This window comes from Pollicipes pollicipes, unplaced genomic scaffold (assembly GCF_011947565.3).
Source record: "Pollicipes pollicipes isolate AB1234 unplaced genomic scaffold, Ppol_2.1 Scaffold_5724;HRSCAF=6776_pilon_pilon_pilon, whole genome shotgun sequence".
Lineage (NCBI taxonomy): Eukaryota > Metazoa > Arthropoda > Thecostraca > Pollicipedomorpha > Pollicipedidae > Pollicipes > Pollicipes pollicipes.
The window spans coordinates 46,810,842-46,827,579 of record NW_023596746.1 but is presented as its reverse complement, the minus strand read 5'-3'; the positions used below and the strand labels follow the sequence as shown (position 1 = coordinate 46,827,579).

General features: G+C 58.9%; 1 protein-coding gene across 1 annotated transcript; it reads right to left on the bottom strand.

Annotated features, from left to right (window-relative positions):
* Positions 1 to 671: 671 nt before the first annotated feature.
* Positions 672 to 16,420, bottom strand: LOC119102326 (uncharacterized). Its single transcript, XM_037225693.1, has 7 exons — positions 16,030 to 16,420; positions 10,247 to 11,737; positions 9,840 to 9,918; positions 4,178 to 4,347; positions 3,605 to 3,782; positions 2,849 to 2,969; positions 672 to 2,430 (listed from the first exon to the last, which is right to left on the bottom strand). The coding sequence occupies exons 1-7, from the start codon at positions 16,232 to 16,234 to the stop codon at positions 2,179 to 2,181; spliced, it is 2,496 nt and encodes an 831-aa protein (XP_037081588.1). The 5' UTR covers positions 16,235 to 16,420; the 3' UTR covers positions 672 to 2,178.
* Positions 16,421 to 16,738: the final 318 nt, after the last annotated feature.

Sequence of the window (16,738 nt, the reverse complement as noted above, 5' to 3'; positions counted from 1 at the left end):
CGTGCAGACGTGACGTGGGGCTTGGGCTCGTAACACGACCGTTCGTGCTGATCATTTGTGAGGTTATATTAAAGCCCCCCCCCCCCCCCCACACTCTTCAGTGGGGCGAGTGGCGTTACAGCCCTTGGCGCCGTTAATCAATGGCCGACTTCCACGTGGGGTTGCACTGCAAGCAGGTGTCACGTGCGCCGGCCATCACGGCGGACTGCATTAGCGAAACACGACAATGCAGCGACAGTAGAATCTTGGAGAGAACTGGTTGTGTCGAACCCCCGCTTATCGGCGTTGTGAAGCACGAATCTCGCGTGGCGTCGGTGCACCCCCGGCGGTGTGCCGAGGCAGCCGATTCGATTCTGAACGTCGCTGCGTATGCCGCGTGCGATGATCTCTGCGTTCCTCGCCGATCAAACGGCCTCCTGGGAGCGTCCCGGCGCGACACGCCCCGCGCGGGAGCCGCCGCCGCACGGCGCGGCTGACGCACCGTCCGCCACCCACGTCTGCACGCGCACGCGCAGCAGGCGCCGCCCGTGAATCGGCAGTCGCGAGACTTTTTCGTGGTCATCTGCGCGGTTGCCAGGTTTCACTCATGCAGCGACTTCAGTGTTGTATGGCCAGAATATGCTATGACCGTTTCAGGTAGCAGTCAGCAGAATTTCAAACAGAACGACAGTTTTCATTTTATTGCGAAGTGACTGATATGGCACAGTAGGCAGAGCTCGAACACAAAGCCACGAACAACACTGTCTTCGCTCAAGCCCCTTCTTTCGAGGGAAAGATACAAAGCTACTGGCAATGCGCATGCTTTTGACGCGTTTCTTGGAGCCATGCCAGTCAGGGCATCAGAAACCAAATGTATCCAACAACGGTCCAAGGTAAGCCACTGTTCACCCCTCGTTCAAGCAGTACCGCTTACGACCAGCAATGGTCCGTCTATCCTAACATCGACAACGTTGGGCATCTGGCATACTCACGCGTAACGCGATCGCGAATGATCTGCTCAATGCTTGGCAATGCGGAGGGGTGGCGTCCGACCGACGACGCGTACAGTAGTCTAAAACTGTACAATGCATGACTGGTTTACAGCAAAACAAAATCACCAAACCGCCCGCATGCTTCGTCAAGGGCATGCCAATCATGGGCAGTGTTCCTATCTCCGCTTTTGTCCTTGAGACCATGAGATGAAGACTGGGCGTCAGAAGATGAAACTCCGCCGGCCTACCCTGACCTCAGTAGCAATCTGTAGGTAATCGCCCAAGCCGAAACACCTTTCGCGGCAACAGCATAGCATTTAATCAGCAGAGCACAGGACAGGTTAAAGCCGGCAGCACCGCCGTGCCCGGCAAGGTGACGCGCTGTAACGTAGACGGGAACGCGCGTCAGCGCAGCACCACTGGTGACAGCAGTCGGTCTCCTCGCCACGTGACCTCACCGGACAGCCGCTTCCATCACCGGCGCAGAACGCCAGCCTGGCCGTGAGAACATGGCACACAATCGCCCAAACCGTCACGGTGCACCGGCGTCCGTAAGCACAGCTGCGCACATGCCGCGCAGGGGGTGCCAGGACCCCACAGCACTACGTGGTCGTCAAGCCACCACGCGCCGCCCGCGGCCGGCCGGTCGGCGCACAGTCGTGGAGAGTGATGACCACCGTCAGCCGGACCTCGTCGCGGTCCCGAGCGCCGCTCACAGCGCGAGAGATTGGTGTCCGTGCGGCCCGGCGGCCCCCGTCGCCGTCAGGGAAGGCCCGTCAACGTGCCGGCGAGTGCCAGCCGACACACGCCTGACGACCTGGCCGACACACACCGATGAGGCATCCGCAGTCGCCACACCCCGCGCCGCTGCAGCGAGGTCGCTGCGCTGCGGGCCTCGCCCGCCCGCCGGTCGCCAGTGGGCAGTGCTGTCGTTATCTTCACCCACTGCAACGCCTGCGAGAGATGGTACTTCGTCGCCGATGCTGCCTACCGACACTGGCTCAGGCCAGCCAGTGCGAAGGTGGACCGGGTGCCCTGACGTGGTCGGCTGATGCGCTCAACAGGCAGGTCCACTGTCAAGCCGGGTGCCGTCTTCACCGAACCGCGTATGGTCACCCCTGGTCTTGGACCCTCCTGGCCAGTCTGTGTAGTGTTCTTCGCCGCGAGCACGCGGCCGCGGCGCCGCCCTCGTCGTGGCCGCGGCGCTCTACGGCTCGCCGGCGGGCCCGGGGCCGCGCCCGCTGGTGGCGCGGGTGCTCATCGTCATGGGCGAGGGGCAACCCTGGCCGGCGCGCCCGGCCGGCTCCTGGTCGGTCGGGCCGGCGCCGCGCCCCTGCGGCTGTCCGTTGTCCTGCTGGGACTCGTGGCCGAACGAGCGGCTCAGCGACTGCAGCGCCGTCTTCTTGATGTACTGCAGCACCTTCGGCCGCAGGATGAACGCCACGAAGATGAAGAAGCCCTGCCGCAGCCATGCGCGTCAGCCGGGCAGTGGGGAGTCGTGATGGGACCCGGCGGCCGAACCGCAGGGCACTCACAGGGCAGGGCAGGGGCACCAGCGTTTTTATGCGCGGACATTTACCGAGCACAAACTGTGTCGTCAAGCTCTGACAACGGAGGACGAGATGTTCCTCCGTCGGAGACTGGCGATTATGACTACCTCCGCTGGCTGTGCCAAGAACGTTAGCGGCACATGGATGATGCTTTTTGCTGTGACACTTAGGCGTCGTCTTGCACGGTTTAGTTTTAAACTAATTGCCCAGCTTAGGTTGGCTGCGTGCTACACGTGTGACGGCCCATGCTTACAATAGCGCTTTCTGGGGAGTCTGGGCAAAGGCGATGTAACTGTTCTGTGTGCTAAAGCGATACACCGCACCCACCTGCAGAATGTTGATGACGTCGAAGAAGTACCAGACGACGCTGTCGCCGATCAGATAGGACAGCAGCTCGGCCACCCAGGTGATGCCCATGATCAGAAACAGCTTGGCGCACAGCTTCCGCCTGAATTGACGGAAACCACATATGTTACAGCGTGAAGGCGCATGAGCCCGAGTTATTTTTTAAAAAGTGTTTTTAAAGCCACGGTCCGGGAAGTGTTCACCCACCATGGTTGCGAGTTCTGGTAGGACGGACTGCTGGCATGGTTGCGCCAGCCAAACGAAACATCTGAACCCGCGCGATGTTTAAGATCAACAAACATTTCAACAAGTTTATGCATTCATCAGCATCCCGAAACGTGCGTCATGCTCAGTAAAGGCGTTGCCAACTGTCCAGCACTCCTACTCCGGTGGTCCCCCCCCCCCCCTCCCCGCCCCTCGAACACGGCAACTCCACAGCCCGAGCGCTTTCGTCTTGTCTCAGGGTAGCTGTCAGCCTTCACACAGTGCCTGTCTTCAGCCCTGTCGTGGCCCGCGGTACATGGCGGCGCCTGTGGGAGCACGCGACTGCCATCGACAGCCGGCCCCTGCTTACTTAATTGACGGTTTCACGCAGCGCATGCGACATTGTCATAGCTGATGTCAGCTGAGCCCGTCCCTGCCCCGCTAAACTCATGCTGAGGGGAGCCAGCGCCCGCCCCACTGCTCTGCATTTCGAGGCCGACCGAGCCGGCCCGGCCCGGCCCCGGCATCACGCACCGTTTGCCGGTCTGCTTGGCGTACTGCTTGCTCATGCTCATGTTGGCGGTGGAGGCGTCCCTGCCGGGCATCTTGCTCGGCACGCTCAGGTTCTTCACGGTCAGGATGTAGAGCACCAGGCAGATGGTGAGCAGCACGCCGATCGGAATGTAGAAGTACGCGATGAACGCCTTCCGGTCTGAGGGTCCGGCCAGCAGTCACCACAACGGTCACCAACGGGGCGCGGTCACACATGGCGTGGCCTTATATTGGCACTGAATCGGTGGGATACGATCGTCGGCGTTCGGGGCCAATCTGAGATCAACCGTGTTACAATATGCTGACGCAACGCGTCCGATCGCTACAACAGACTTCCAACGGCAAATGCCTCCAGGAGCCACACAGTTCGGGATCGCGGGCGCGGCAAGCAGCGCACACATCACACCTATGGCGTCGGTACAATAACAGCGCACGCTTAAGAGTTCTCCACGAACATGAAAGGTATATGTGAAGCCGTCAGCATCTGCACATGCTTGGATCGCCACCCGAGCCCGGGCTGTGCACGCTCCACCGACGGCCTTCCTCGGCACTCACTCTGGAAGAGACAGCGATAGCGTCCGAAGGCGGGCTTGATGACGCTGCAGTTGTCGATGCCGGGCGCCAGGTCCATGATCAGCGCCAGCATGGCCATCAGCAGCGGCAGGCCCCAGGCGTACAGCGCGTACAGACGGAAGCGCTTGCGGCCCGAGATGTGCTTGTTCGCCCTGTGAACGAGCGCGCCGGATCAGCGGAGCGTCGGCCGGCCTGATGGAGGTCCCACGCCGGCCCGGCCTGATGGAGGCCCCACGCCGGCCCGGCCTGATGGAGGTCCCACGCCGACTCGGCCTGATGGAGGTCCCACGCCGGCCCGGTCTGATGGAGGTCTCACGGCGGCCCGGCCTGATGGAGGTTCCACGCCGGCCCGGCCCGATGGAGGTCCCACGCCGGCCCGGTCCGATGGAGGTCCCACGCCGGCCCGGCCTGATGGAGGTTCCAGGCCAGCGAAGGCCAAGCGGTCCCACCAAACCTGCCGCGGATGCAGAAGGAGCAGCTGGTGTTCTAATCAATCGTGAGAGCCCGCAAGCCGTCCAGCACTGGCACGACGTCCTGTGCCACGAGAGAAAGTCCAACGGCCTTGGTGGGAAACACCGTTGAATGCACGCGTTGGCGTCGATCACTCCGTTTGCGTGGAAACACTTCGAAACACGCCAGCAAAATTCGTTTTTGCTGGGCCTTTAGGCCCAGGCCTAGGCTAGGCCTTTTCGCCGTCAGCTCGCTAGAAACCACGACACTATCCAAGTTATGCATGGAACAGATCGAACCATCCAGCAAAGCCCGCCTGGAGTGTGCGTCGTGTCGGGACCAACTGGCGTTGGTTGTCCTCGTCGCCCTCGCAGGTGGTGCGCCACATTACGTCACAGAGGTCACGAGCGCTTTATGCAAATCAGTGGAGGGGACCATTGCGGGCTATTTACTGTCATTTGAACCGAAAACGAGGGTTGCTGTTTACGTGCGTTCATTTGTTGGGGACGCTTGAAGAGCGTGATAACCAATAACGTAATGTTCTAGGACAGACCGGATGTACTGCTGATCAAAGGCATACTGGGAGTGAAAACGGACCGAAAGCAGTATTTGGTCGCGTCTACATTAGGAGCCTCATGAGCACCCTCAAATACAGCAATCGTAAATATTAGCTATCCTTAGAAAGTAAAAGCGGCCTACTCATCAATACAAAGACAATAGTAGTGAGTACACTGCTTGCGGGGACAAAAAAGACAACGCTTCGCTGAGAGCCTCGGATGATATTGTTTGCACGCCTCGGGGCGGGGGGGGGGGGCTTCGGGAGTCCAGCGTGAAGACCGAACCACTTCTGGTTTGTTAGTCTCCGCTAACTATAGATGCTCTCACTGAAAAACGCCTCGGGCCAACATACGTAGTGGCTGGGCAGCGTTTCGCCGCTATTTTATACGCTTTCGATGCCGACATTTCATTGATGTGGTCAAAGCAAGAACGCGAGTCCCACGGCCCTCTGTTTTGCCGATGGCCGTACACCCAATGTAATTGCATTGCCAAGGCTAGCGCACTTAACTGGGCGCTTGTGGTCGAGCTATTACTTTGTACAGAGCCTTCGAACGACCGCCAGAAAAATGAGCACCGAGAAATAGGTTAATGGGCTCCACTTCGTCACGTCTGACAAACGGTTAACCAGACCCGATGCTCCGGGCAACGCTTACCGCCGGCTGGCTTTCTCGCGGCAGCAGCGTGTCACTGGATCAGGAGACGGTCACGTAGCAATGTTGATTGTTAGTGTCACAACGACTTGACGCCATAATAGGCGTGGTGTACGCACCAGCGGCCACTGCGGAGGCTTTTGAGCCAGATGCGAGCCGCCCGGAGCCACCTTTTTTGGATTACGACAAGCACATGTGCCGTATGAGATCACTCGACGATAGCGGGAAGCTGCAAAACATACAAGGCATTCTCCACGCAACGAAAGGCACGCAAAATGGGAACATAATGTCCCGACAGAAAATGGATAATATCTTATTTCGTCGCGGCCGATTTAGCTTCGCATGACGCAACTGCGAAGTCGTGCCAGCCGGCAGCAGGCTGCAACCGACGCGGACGCTTACTGCACCATTTCGATCCCCGTGTCGACTCCGACGTGAATTGGGGACACAGCCGATCGATAGCGCAGGCCCCAATGCGGTCCCCGGCGTGACTGCTGGCCAGGCCGACCCTGGGCGCGGCGGCGCGGCGCGGCGCGGCGCGGCGCGGCGCGGCGCGGCCGTGTCTGTGGCTGGGTGAGCTCGGCCACAGTCACGTCCGGCTACTGTGGCTGGGTGAGCTCGGCCACAGTCACGTCCGGCTCCTGTGGCTGGGTGAGCTCGGCCACAGTCACGTCCGGCTCCTGTGGCTGGGTGAGCTCGGCCACAGTCACGTCCGGCTCCTGTGGCACTGCCGTCTCCTCACTGGGCTGTGGGTGACCGGCGAGCCGGCTGGGGTGCTGCGCTCACCGCTCTGAGAGTACTATCTCGTGCAGTGTTTGGAGTGAAAGGCTCTGCTCATACGGTTGTGATGTGGTTAGCGCCCCACTTCGCTTGGAACTAGCAAAATTACGTCACGTGCTTCGGACTGCCCGCGGGTCACCGACCGGTCGAAAGCAAGCAGCATACGCGCGGGTATACGTTGATGACAACGGATCAACGGGGCAGCAGGACAGCGTATCGCTACCCTTGGAAGTGGGCGCCTCGACTGAGCTGCAAACCTCAGCATCTGAGCAGCGCCGTGGGCTAGCGTCGCTGACCGCTGGAAAGTCGCTGCCCGCTGCCTCGCTTCGTCGCAGATGGCACCGGACGCAATCCCGGGGCGCCCCCCCCCCCCCCCGCTGACCGCCGGGTCGCGGTAGTGGCTGGCTGGGCGCCGAGCTCCGGACCGAGCCGGTCAGCCCCGGCCTCCGCTCCCATCCTCGGCGCGGCCGGAGTCCGTCCGTTACAGCGCCGTCTCCTGTCGCGGGACGGAGGGCGAGGCGCCGGCGGCCTGGGGCTTCGCGGGCTCAGTGGGCGCCCGCTAGGCACGCCGCAGGACGGCACGGTAAACAGAGCGTCGGCGTCAGGGAGAGCTGAACGCTGTTTGTTCCCATGATAATGAGGCGCACCAAACAAACTGCACGCGATATTTCCAGGCCGACACTTGTGAACAGCCCGACAAAGTAATTGCAGAAGTGTGCCTGACTTCCTCTTCCTCACCAAAACGTGAATCGTGCGGCACCTTTGACCTCTGTTCGCATGTCACCTTGCTGCATGTGCATTTCACCTTGTTGTATGTGCATGTCACTTTGTCGCCCGCGACGGCGGTGACACCTGAGGCCGATCACACGGAGCGCGTGCTCCCTCCCCCCCCCCCCCTCCCTGGCACACGGTCACAGCGCTCCAGGAGCCCCGGCCCTGGCCTAGATCGTCTCCACGCTCCAGCGCCGTAGACGGTGGACGTAGACAGTCGTCGTCGGACCTGAACCCGCAGACGGGACCAGCGAGTGTCTGAAGCGGACGCGGCGGGGGCAGCCTGAGACGTGACGCACTCACTCCCGCAGAGTGCGGCGTGAGGTCCGTCCCTTCTGCGCTTGGCCGGCGAGATCAGATCGAACATAGCAGCCAGTATGTTAGAACGTAGGTTCAGCTATGTGACGTGCATTGTATGCATTGGTCGCACCACCGTTCGTTGTTTGCATCGCTCCCACTCGTTCATTGTTTGCACCGCTCCTTAGCGAGCTGGACCATTTGAAGAAGTCTTCTATTGTTGTTTTTTTAACGAGATAAAAATACGACTGCACAGACCCGGTCTTCGCCCCACCAAAACCCGGGTACCCAAAATATTGTCGCTTTTACGCTTTCCCCGGCAACAACGCATGAAAAGCGTCGTTAATGAGAGTACTACTCTGGCGCTTGCATCGCAGGGCCTGTGTAAGTGCCCAAATTTGTTAACTTGTTACAGCGCAAAGGGTAACGCATGCCAGTGGCAGACACCGAATAAACAGAGAAGGCATGGCATCACTATTCACATATGTTCCCAAAAAATAACGCTAACATAGGCCCACGCCCATTTCGCGTGTTTCGTTATGACTGAAAAATAAAAATGTCTTCAAATTGAATGAGGATGGGCACTACTATATTAGCTGGATGAGCTTCGGGCACATACCCAGCTTATGGAACAAGCAAGCCCATGTGTGGTCCTCAGACAGTCGTTACCATTAATTTAAACGGGAAAGCGGGACCTAAAAGAAGGAAAACAGAGAATACACACGAACGCGCCTTCAAACCGAATGAGGAGAAAAGACGCAGTTTTACACGTGCTTTGTTGTGAGTTTGAGCGTGCGATCAGAAAAGACGACTCCTGAAGCGATCACTTTGTTTTTAGTTTGCGCAGCTTTCGCATCCTTTGAATGGACTCTGACTGCATCCTGCGTTTTCCTGCGTGGGCAAGTATAGGGGCTTTGGCTGCAGTCACGCAACATATGCGGCATGCAGAATTCCCGGAATCAGCGCAGTGACTCAGTTATTTGTGAGAGCAGCACGCAAGTGTGGAGCGTGGGGAATCGCTTCATTTGGCGCTGGCAGCCGCGACACTTGGAAGTAACAAGATATGGGGCATTATAGGCGCGCCACGCCGCTGGCATTCACCAAAGATCGACGCGCAGCTCAGCATCACAACTCACATATCCGAATGGAGCCCAACAGGCCTACCCATAATAGCTGCGGCGTGACGTGAGAGCCGCTGTGAGTTTTGTCAAAGACATGCTCAATGTTTGCAAACCTTAACACGAACGTTTCAGCCGACGCAAGCCCGTAATTATCCTCTGCTCACGTCTCACAGGCACCGCTGACGCGTGCGGTGTTGCACCATGTTGCATAATTTGGATATGGCCGCTTGGCCTCAGCCGAAACCGGACCGGAAGACCCGTCACAGTTCCGCGCACCACTGCGGACGTAACGCATCTGTCCTCGCCGACGGTAGCCGCAGGGGGGGGGGGGGAGATAGCGCCGGTGTTGCCCGAGGCCACGTGACGTGTCGGCTCTAGGAACTGTATCACACCCGGAGAGGCCAGGAACGTTTGCGGTCGCAACGCCGTGCCCGGGCAATAAACGGAACTAGCTGCAGTGCCGGCTGCGCGATGATTCGCTGGCGCGCGCTTCGTCGCCGCCGGGTAAGCTCACCATTTCATCATTCTTTTCGTGGCGGAATGTCACAACCAAGCTCACGTCTGACACGTCTGAAGAAACAGACGTCTTGGGCGGCGCTAGTATAAAGGCCGCTACACATGTTCCACGCAGCAGATAAATTCGTTAGGACCAGATGGCCAATGAATGAACATGAACTACCGCTATTGATATGCGGCGACCTGAATCATTCGGCCGTCACCCTGAGTGACGACGAGCGATTCTCATGAGCATCAAGCACGCCCGCCGCCCACCTGCCGTCCCGTCACGTGTTCACCGGTCTGCGGCACGGCGTGCGACACACTGAAAGACACTGGGAGTCCATTCGGCTAATGAGGCCGATGCAACACGTGTGGCACAAGATCTGAAACGTTTGAAACATTTTAGCGTGCCGCACGGAGGTCTCGGCGGGGTTTGTAGAGAGCTCAAGAAACACAGTACAATGACGATAACTATGCCAATTTTAGAAATCATACATCGCTCAGAGTGATTGAACATACCTTGTGGTGATATATATCTCGCAGCAGATGACGCTCAGCCAGAAGAAGGCGGTCAGCAGGAAGAAATACAGGATGACAGCTGCCGACAGCCATGTCGCGTTATCGGACAGTCGTGTCGGTGTGAGATACATTAGCGACGTCTTCCCCACGCGATATAAAATCAGCAGCCGAGCATTTTGTGTACGTTCTGGCTAAGGATTCGCGACCGGACGCCGCCGACAGAAACAAACAAACATGGTACATGTCTCAGGCCGTATAAACAAACGCGATGCATTCGATAGCACGAAAGTGCAGCGCATGGACCAGCAAAACAGGGAGTTGACAGATGCCAACAACAGCAGAAAACGCCGTCGACGTTACCGGCACACTGACGGACTGCAGCGCGGGGCACTTCGAGCCTTACTCACCGAGCACCTTACAGACGACGCGGTACTGGGCCAGCATGCTGGTGGCCGTCTGCACGATCATCAGCACCAGGTACGCGAAGAAGAGCGAGCTGATGTACGCCAGCAGGATCATGCCCAGCACGCTCTGGGACAGCTTCCGCTTTTTGTTCAGCCCCGTCTGCGTGGGATCCGGCACCGTGAGGTACACGATGAACGTCACCAGCAGGAAAAAGTCGGTGATGCCCATCAAAATGGGAAAGAAGACGTAGGCGGCGCTCGTGTCGTCCTCCTCGATTTCCTTGTAGCAGTAGAAGGCGTGCGCGGAGCGATTGCTGCCGCGCTTCGTATCCAGACAGTAGGCAGACGAGTTGGCGTCAAATTTCGCGCTGTTGTTGCAGGCGTACTCGTCGTACTCGATCAGGCGGAAGGCGCCGCTGGCTAGCACTGAGTAGTTGCCCTCCTCCACCTCGAACAGGCCGCCCGGGCACGCCGGCTGGCCGTAGACGATCGGCGCGCCGTACAGCGCCGGCGCCACGGCGCCGATCCGCGGCAGCTCCAGCGGCGCGCCGCCCAGCACGCACGTCATCTGGCTGGCGCCGTTGGCCGTCGCCGTCACCAGCAGCTCGTGGCCAGGCGGGCAGCACTTGCGCAGGCACGGCTCGGCGCCGCAGTGGGGCACCGCCGGCGCCGCCACAGCTGCGCGCACCTCCGGGTCCGAGCACACGATCGCCATACTCGCCAAGGCCGCGCCGCGCTCGTCGCTGCTGCCCGTCACGCGCTCGTTGAAGCAGTAGCTGTCGGGCGAGACGGAGACGTTGCCGTTGCGGAAGGTGAGCGTGCCGTCGCCGCCAATCGAGAACGGCCGGTCCCCCATGCTCAGCAGCAGCCGGTCGGTGGCGTTACACTCGGGGAAGACGATCTCGTAGCGGAAGCTGGCCTCGAAGCCGGCGCTGTCCAGCGCCGCACGTACGGCTGGGTCGCCTCCGTCCAGCGGCGGCAGCGGCTCGTCGCCCTGCAGCGCGGCGTCAAAGCGGCACCCCTCGAGCGGGTCGTACGGCACGAAGCGGGCGCAGCAGCGCGGGATCGGCACGCGGTCGTCGCTGAGGGGCAGCACTCCTGGGGCGTCCACCTCCGGGCAGACGGCGGCGCCGAGCCGCGCAGTCCCCGCGTCATCCGTCACCATTGTCTCCAGGCAGTACGCCTCCGTGGTGTACAGCGTGCGGTACGCCTGCACGTACAACATGCCGTTGTCGAGCAGGAACAGGTCGTCCGGCTGAGCCGCGTCGGTGTTCAGGGGGAACGCCTCGCACGTCAGCTGCTGGGCGACGATGCGGTACGCCACGCCGTCCACGGGCAGCGGCGCTGACGCGTCGAACGGCTCGTGGGCGAAGAACGGCAGCTGAAACGGCCCCTCGCGGTCCACGCACTGGCCCAGCGTCAGGCTGAACTGCTGCTGCTCAGGGCAGCACTTGCGGACCACCGTGCGGTTCGCCGCCTGCGGGCTGTCTGAGTCTGCAAGCGCAGCAGAAGAGCAGCGTTGTTAATGGTAGCGATCAGAGAGCGCAGGCTGCGACGTTAAGAATTCCTCCGCGCTGTAAGAGAATAATGTTGCCGGCATCCGCTTCACCTGCTTCACAGGGCGCAGGCATGCTACATCACGAGAAGGAAGAGAGGAAACTGGGGCACACGTCAAAGAGCGAATCGAGTGATTTAGATAAGGAAAGTCGAGATCACGCGAAAACACGCGCCCGTTTGTGCACGATGGGTTCAGCGACCCCCCGCCAGCGCATCAACGTAACGGTATTTCCGTAGCCGATACACCTAAATGGATAGGATAAATGGTGATCAGGTGTCATTGCTTCTCGTCTCTGGCAGCATATAGCCTGCGGCCCTAATTCCTGGCGCGTATGCCGGAGCAAGAGGTCGGCACGGCGCTACTTTCCCTCTGCAGCACCCACCTAATGGGCGCTGCAAAACAGCAAGCCGCAAAATACTCACGCAGAGACACAGCAGGCTGCAAAAGACACACGCAGAGACACAGCAGGCTGCAAAGACACACGCAGAGACACGGCAGGCTGCAAAAGCCTTTTACACGTGCAAAACTTTTTCAGATTCGTTGCATGCATGAAGAGCGGCTTGTTCAAACCCGGAAATGACATTTTTCTGACAAAAAGACAGCTCTCTTTGGTTTGTTTTGAATTCGAGCTGTTTCGGCCAGCAATTGCCATTTCTGGACAATGGGATGAAGGAACATGGATAATGGCCGGCCACAAGTGCTCCTAGGGATCCACCGCCGAGACTTTTGGTGGACTATATCCTGAACTTTAAGGCTAAGATCGTCACTGGGGTCCGTCACCCAGATTCCATGTCATCGACCCTCTAAGCGCTGGGTTGGCGTAGTGTAAAATGTATCACCCACAGTGCCAGACTTCCGCTATGTACAGGATCCAGGCTGACGCACAGGCTCCGTTGGAGGCACGGCGCCCGTTCACCGCAGTGTCCACTGTATTCGTCCCAGTACCGCCGCATCGAGACGGCCATCCGGGCGGCGGCGGTGGGCACCCTCGAACTGGCAGACAGCTCTCCGCCTGCCGGCGGCACGCGAAGTCTTTTTGTAGCGCGCAGGCTCGGCCTGGAGCCGCCTGCCACTGACCTTCACCGGCTCTCGCACCCACGGAGAAGACCTGGTCAGAATCCGAACTATTTGCTTGCCGCTGTGTGATGACGTTTTGATGAATAATGCCGTATATTTTTGAAATGTAGTTAAATTTAGTCGCGCCCTCGTCTATATTTTCCCACTACACCATCAAATTGTCCCGCATCAAATCAAAATCCCTTTGTAGAAATGATTTGTTACTAAGATAAACTTGAACTTGACGTCAGCATCCAATGTGAGTGAGCGCCAGGGTTGGCTTTCGTGTGTGTCTGCGATGTGCATGATGTTAGTCACACTTCGGTATGTGTTTCAGTCGCAGCCAAGATCGAGCGTTTCCTAGAATTCGGCTGAGCCCGTCCATTTTGATACCGCCCCTCAGACCTGTCCGCCGACCGGCCGTCAGCTGTGCCGACTATCGGCTGCTCCCCCCTCCCCCCTTCCCGCCGGAGCTAGCCGTCAACAGTGTCCACTGTCGGCTGCTTCCCCCTTCCGGCTAGCCGTCAGCAGTGTTTACTGTCGGCTGCTCCCTCTCCCCGCCGGAGCTAGCCGTCAAGCCCCCTCTCCCCCCCCCCCCCCGGGCTAGCCGTCAGCGGTGTTCACTGTCGGCTGCTCCCCCCCTCCCCGCCGGCGCTAGCCGTCAAGACCCCCCCCCCCCCCCGGGCTAGCCGTCAGCAGTGTCCACTGTCGGCTGCTTCCCCCCCCCCCCCGGGCTATTCGTCAGCAGTGTCCACTGTCGGCTGCTCGTCTTTCGGAGCTGGCTCACAGCTTCAGTAGGTGGCGCGACGGTGATCATTGTGAGCACCGTGAGTCGGTACCCAAGAGGCTGCTCCCTCGAAGCTGAATCCTGGCGTCAATCCTGCCCTTGGAGCTGTCCGTTCGCAGGCTGCCGTTCGGAGCTTTTTTCGCGCTGTGAGTCGCTGCTGGACCGCTTACTTCCGCCAGGGAGACAGATACGCGCCGGAGAGCGCCGCAGCTGCATCCTGTCGGTTCTATCGGCATGACGAACTGGGACGATTCACCGGAGTTATACAACTGGCGTAACTTCCATTAAGGCCTTAGCGCGAAGGTAACTGCAGACTGATGATGAATGCATGCGATTTCCTCATCCAATCATCGAGTGCGCTCGAGACCAGGCTGTGCCGACTGACCTTCGAATAAACACCGGATAATGATATTCAGAGGCGAGAGTGAAAAAAGTAAAAATCAAAGAAAAAGTCGTCTTTACGATACCGCAACTTTATGGTGTTACGTGGATGAACCACACAGCTTCAGCGAGAAAGCAGATTGAAATGATTGGGCCGCACGAAAAATCGTTTCTGAGCTACATATGTAGTAAGTCACGGCCCGCTCCCCTCTTCATATGACACAAGGTCTGCGGGAGGTGTTCTCTTCACTCGTGCTAACAATTCTGCAAAGTTTTGATTTCCGGCGTGGGGCCAATGAAAGAAAAAAACACGGTGCGTTTATCTCGGATTTGCATTAGTCCATCACGTTGCGACCGAGGACAAAGCGCAGAAGAGGCCAAATTTCAGTTGGTTGAGACCTGTTGAAACTCAAAGCTGCTTTGAAGAATCGTGATCTCGCACCCGTTCTGGAAAAGCTAGAGTTAGGGGAAAAGGCTAGAACGAAAGTTGCATGGAAATGTGGTGGGGTGAAACTTTGAAATACATGTCAGGACATTGATCAAACAGCGGCTGACGCGGACGCAAAGGAAAGCGCGCCTTTAGGGCTTCAACGTGTTTCACGAGGCTGACGCAGACGCAAAGGAAAGCGTGCCTTCAAGGCTTCAAAGGTGTTTCACGCGTGTCGGGTCGAACATCTGCATCAAAAGGGCTATAATAATCAGCCAGTACCGGTGAGAGTGTACTTTAACACGTTAGAGAAAACGTAAGTCAGGTCACCACTCAAGTCGGCAAAGGCTTAAACAAAATTTTGCATGCCTTCGGGGCGCAAAAATGTGTAGCAGCATGTCTGGCTTCTATTTAGGCCGTGATGTGCATGCCACCTTCACAAAAGTCTCATTGGGAAGATAATCGTGATCAAAGGGCTTACCTGAAAATACGTTGGTCCCAAATCGAGCCGTTATGATAGGAGAGAAGCCTTTTGAACCATATCACGGCCCTAAGCCCTGTTGAATCTATACATGCTGAACAGGCTTTATGACCCGGATCCTGGGGCCGGGCAAACGAAGTTGTTGAGCATACGTCCATGCCCGCTCGACGCCCTTACCCACAGCAGGTGCAGGTGCAGGACGAGGTGCATGTCACTCTTTAAAAAAAAACTTAGTCCGAGACCGCGACGGACTTCTGCGATACGGACTCCTTTCTTGTGCGAACTTCGTCACTGGATGAGCTCCTGCCATACCATTTGTGTCCTCGCCCAACTTTCATCCTCTGTGAACTATTGCCCTAAGCGAACTCAGTCAAGTGGCATTTCCTCTTACCGAGCATTTGTCCTATGTGAACTTTTGCGGACAACTTCATGCAGGCGAACTTCTGCGTGCTCGCTTTGCCGGGAGACGTGCCTTTGTCTAACTTCTCTAGACTAACTTCCGTCCGACGACCCTCCCCCATGCAGGTTATTGCTCGACGACACACTGGCCCTCGAACCCCTGCTTTCGTTGTCCCACGAGCCTGTTACTTTGGTACGGCGCTCTCCGTACCAAGCAACGCAATGCAAAGTTGTATTATGAAACGGGTGTGCCAGCCTAGCTCCGCCCAGCCCCGCGAGGAGCGTCAGATTATTCCGCGCATCGAGCCTCTGAGCCGGATGCTGCCGTCCAAAGCCTGCAGTCCGGCATCCGGGGCCACATCCGTCAGTTCTCTAAGGCTGGGAGCAGCCGGTGGGCCTTGTCACCTGGCTGCCCCGCGACGTCGCACGGGAGCCGCGCTGCGGTGACAGTCTCCTCGCGCGCTGAGAAGGGGCGGACAAGACGTGGCGACGTTATGTTGTTAATTAAATTTTAAGGGCGCGCAGGGCTTTAGGCTTTTTTAATTCGGGTTTTAGGACCACATAAGTCATATTGCGCTAATGACAGCCTTATTTGATTAACAGGTATCCCTGCCTGTTTGGTGTCCATCTATCCGTTCGGTAAGGCGCGCGGGCGCGATCGCCGGTGGTGACCTGGCCTGAGTCGGGACCCACTCACCTGTCGCACACGTGGCCTCGGCCGCCGGGAGACAGGTCAGCGAGACGGCATCGAACAGGAGACCCTGGTCACACTCGACGGCCGGCTGGCCCGGCCTGGGCAGGTACCGCTGGCAGCTGGAGGGGTCAGGCGTCCGTCCGGTCTGGCCCGCCGCCGCCGCCCACACCGCCATCGCTACCGCGAGGCTCCGCCACGGGTTCGTCATCGCGCACGCGTCTCTCCACAGGTCGGCACTCTCTCACTGGCTGCTGGAGCGCCGGCCTTCGCCACCGCCGCCAGCCCGCTCGTCACTGGCGCCTTACGCTCGCACGGGCCGTGATCAATGCGCGCTCCCGTGTGAAACTCCGCCGGAAGGACGTTGCGTCAGGGAGCCAGCGCCGGTACTACACTACCCGCCAGCCCGCCGCCGCTGGTCACCGCCGCCGCGCGGCGAGAGAGCTCTGACGTCATCGGCCGTCCCGCTGGCGATGCTGACGTCACGAGTCGGCCGCGCGCGCCGAGGGAAGGTCCCGCAGCCGGGTGGCCGGAGAGGCTGGTCCGGGATGGCCCGGGCCGGGGATAAGCATTGAGAAGGGGGACGATACCGTGCCGGCCCTGTCGAACGGTCCCTCTAATCCGCGCGTACGTCCCTGTGGCTAGGCGTAGTAACGCAGTTACGATGATGTCTTGCACATGTGTACATCGCACCCGAGGTCAGCGATGACATTCC

Bases quoted from the DNA above. Each gene is read 5' to 3' on its own strand.
- LOC119102326 (XM_037225693.1), bottom strand. From the start codon at position 16,234: ATGACGAACCCGTGGCGGAGCCTCGCGGTAGCGATGGCGGTGTGGGCG. The intron at 9,919-10,246 runs GTGAGTAAGGCT...GGCTGTCGGCAG, and splicing joins CGTCGTCTGTAAGGTGCTCG to CTGTCATCCTGTATTTCTTC. The intron at 2,431-2,848 runs GTGGGTGCGGTG...TGGCTGCGGCAG, and splicing joins ACGTCATCAACATTCTGCAG to GGCTTCTTCATCTTCGTGGC.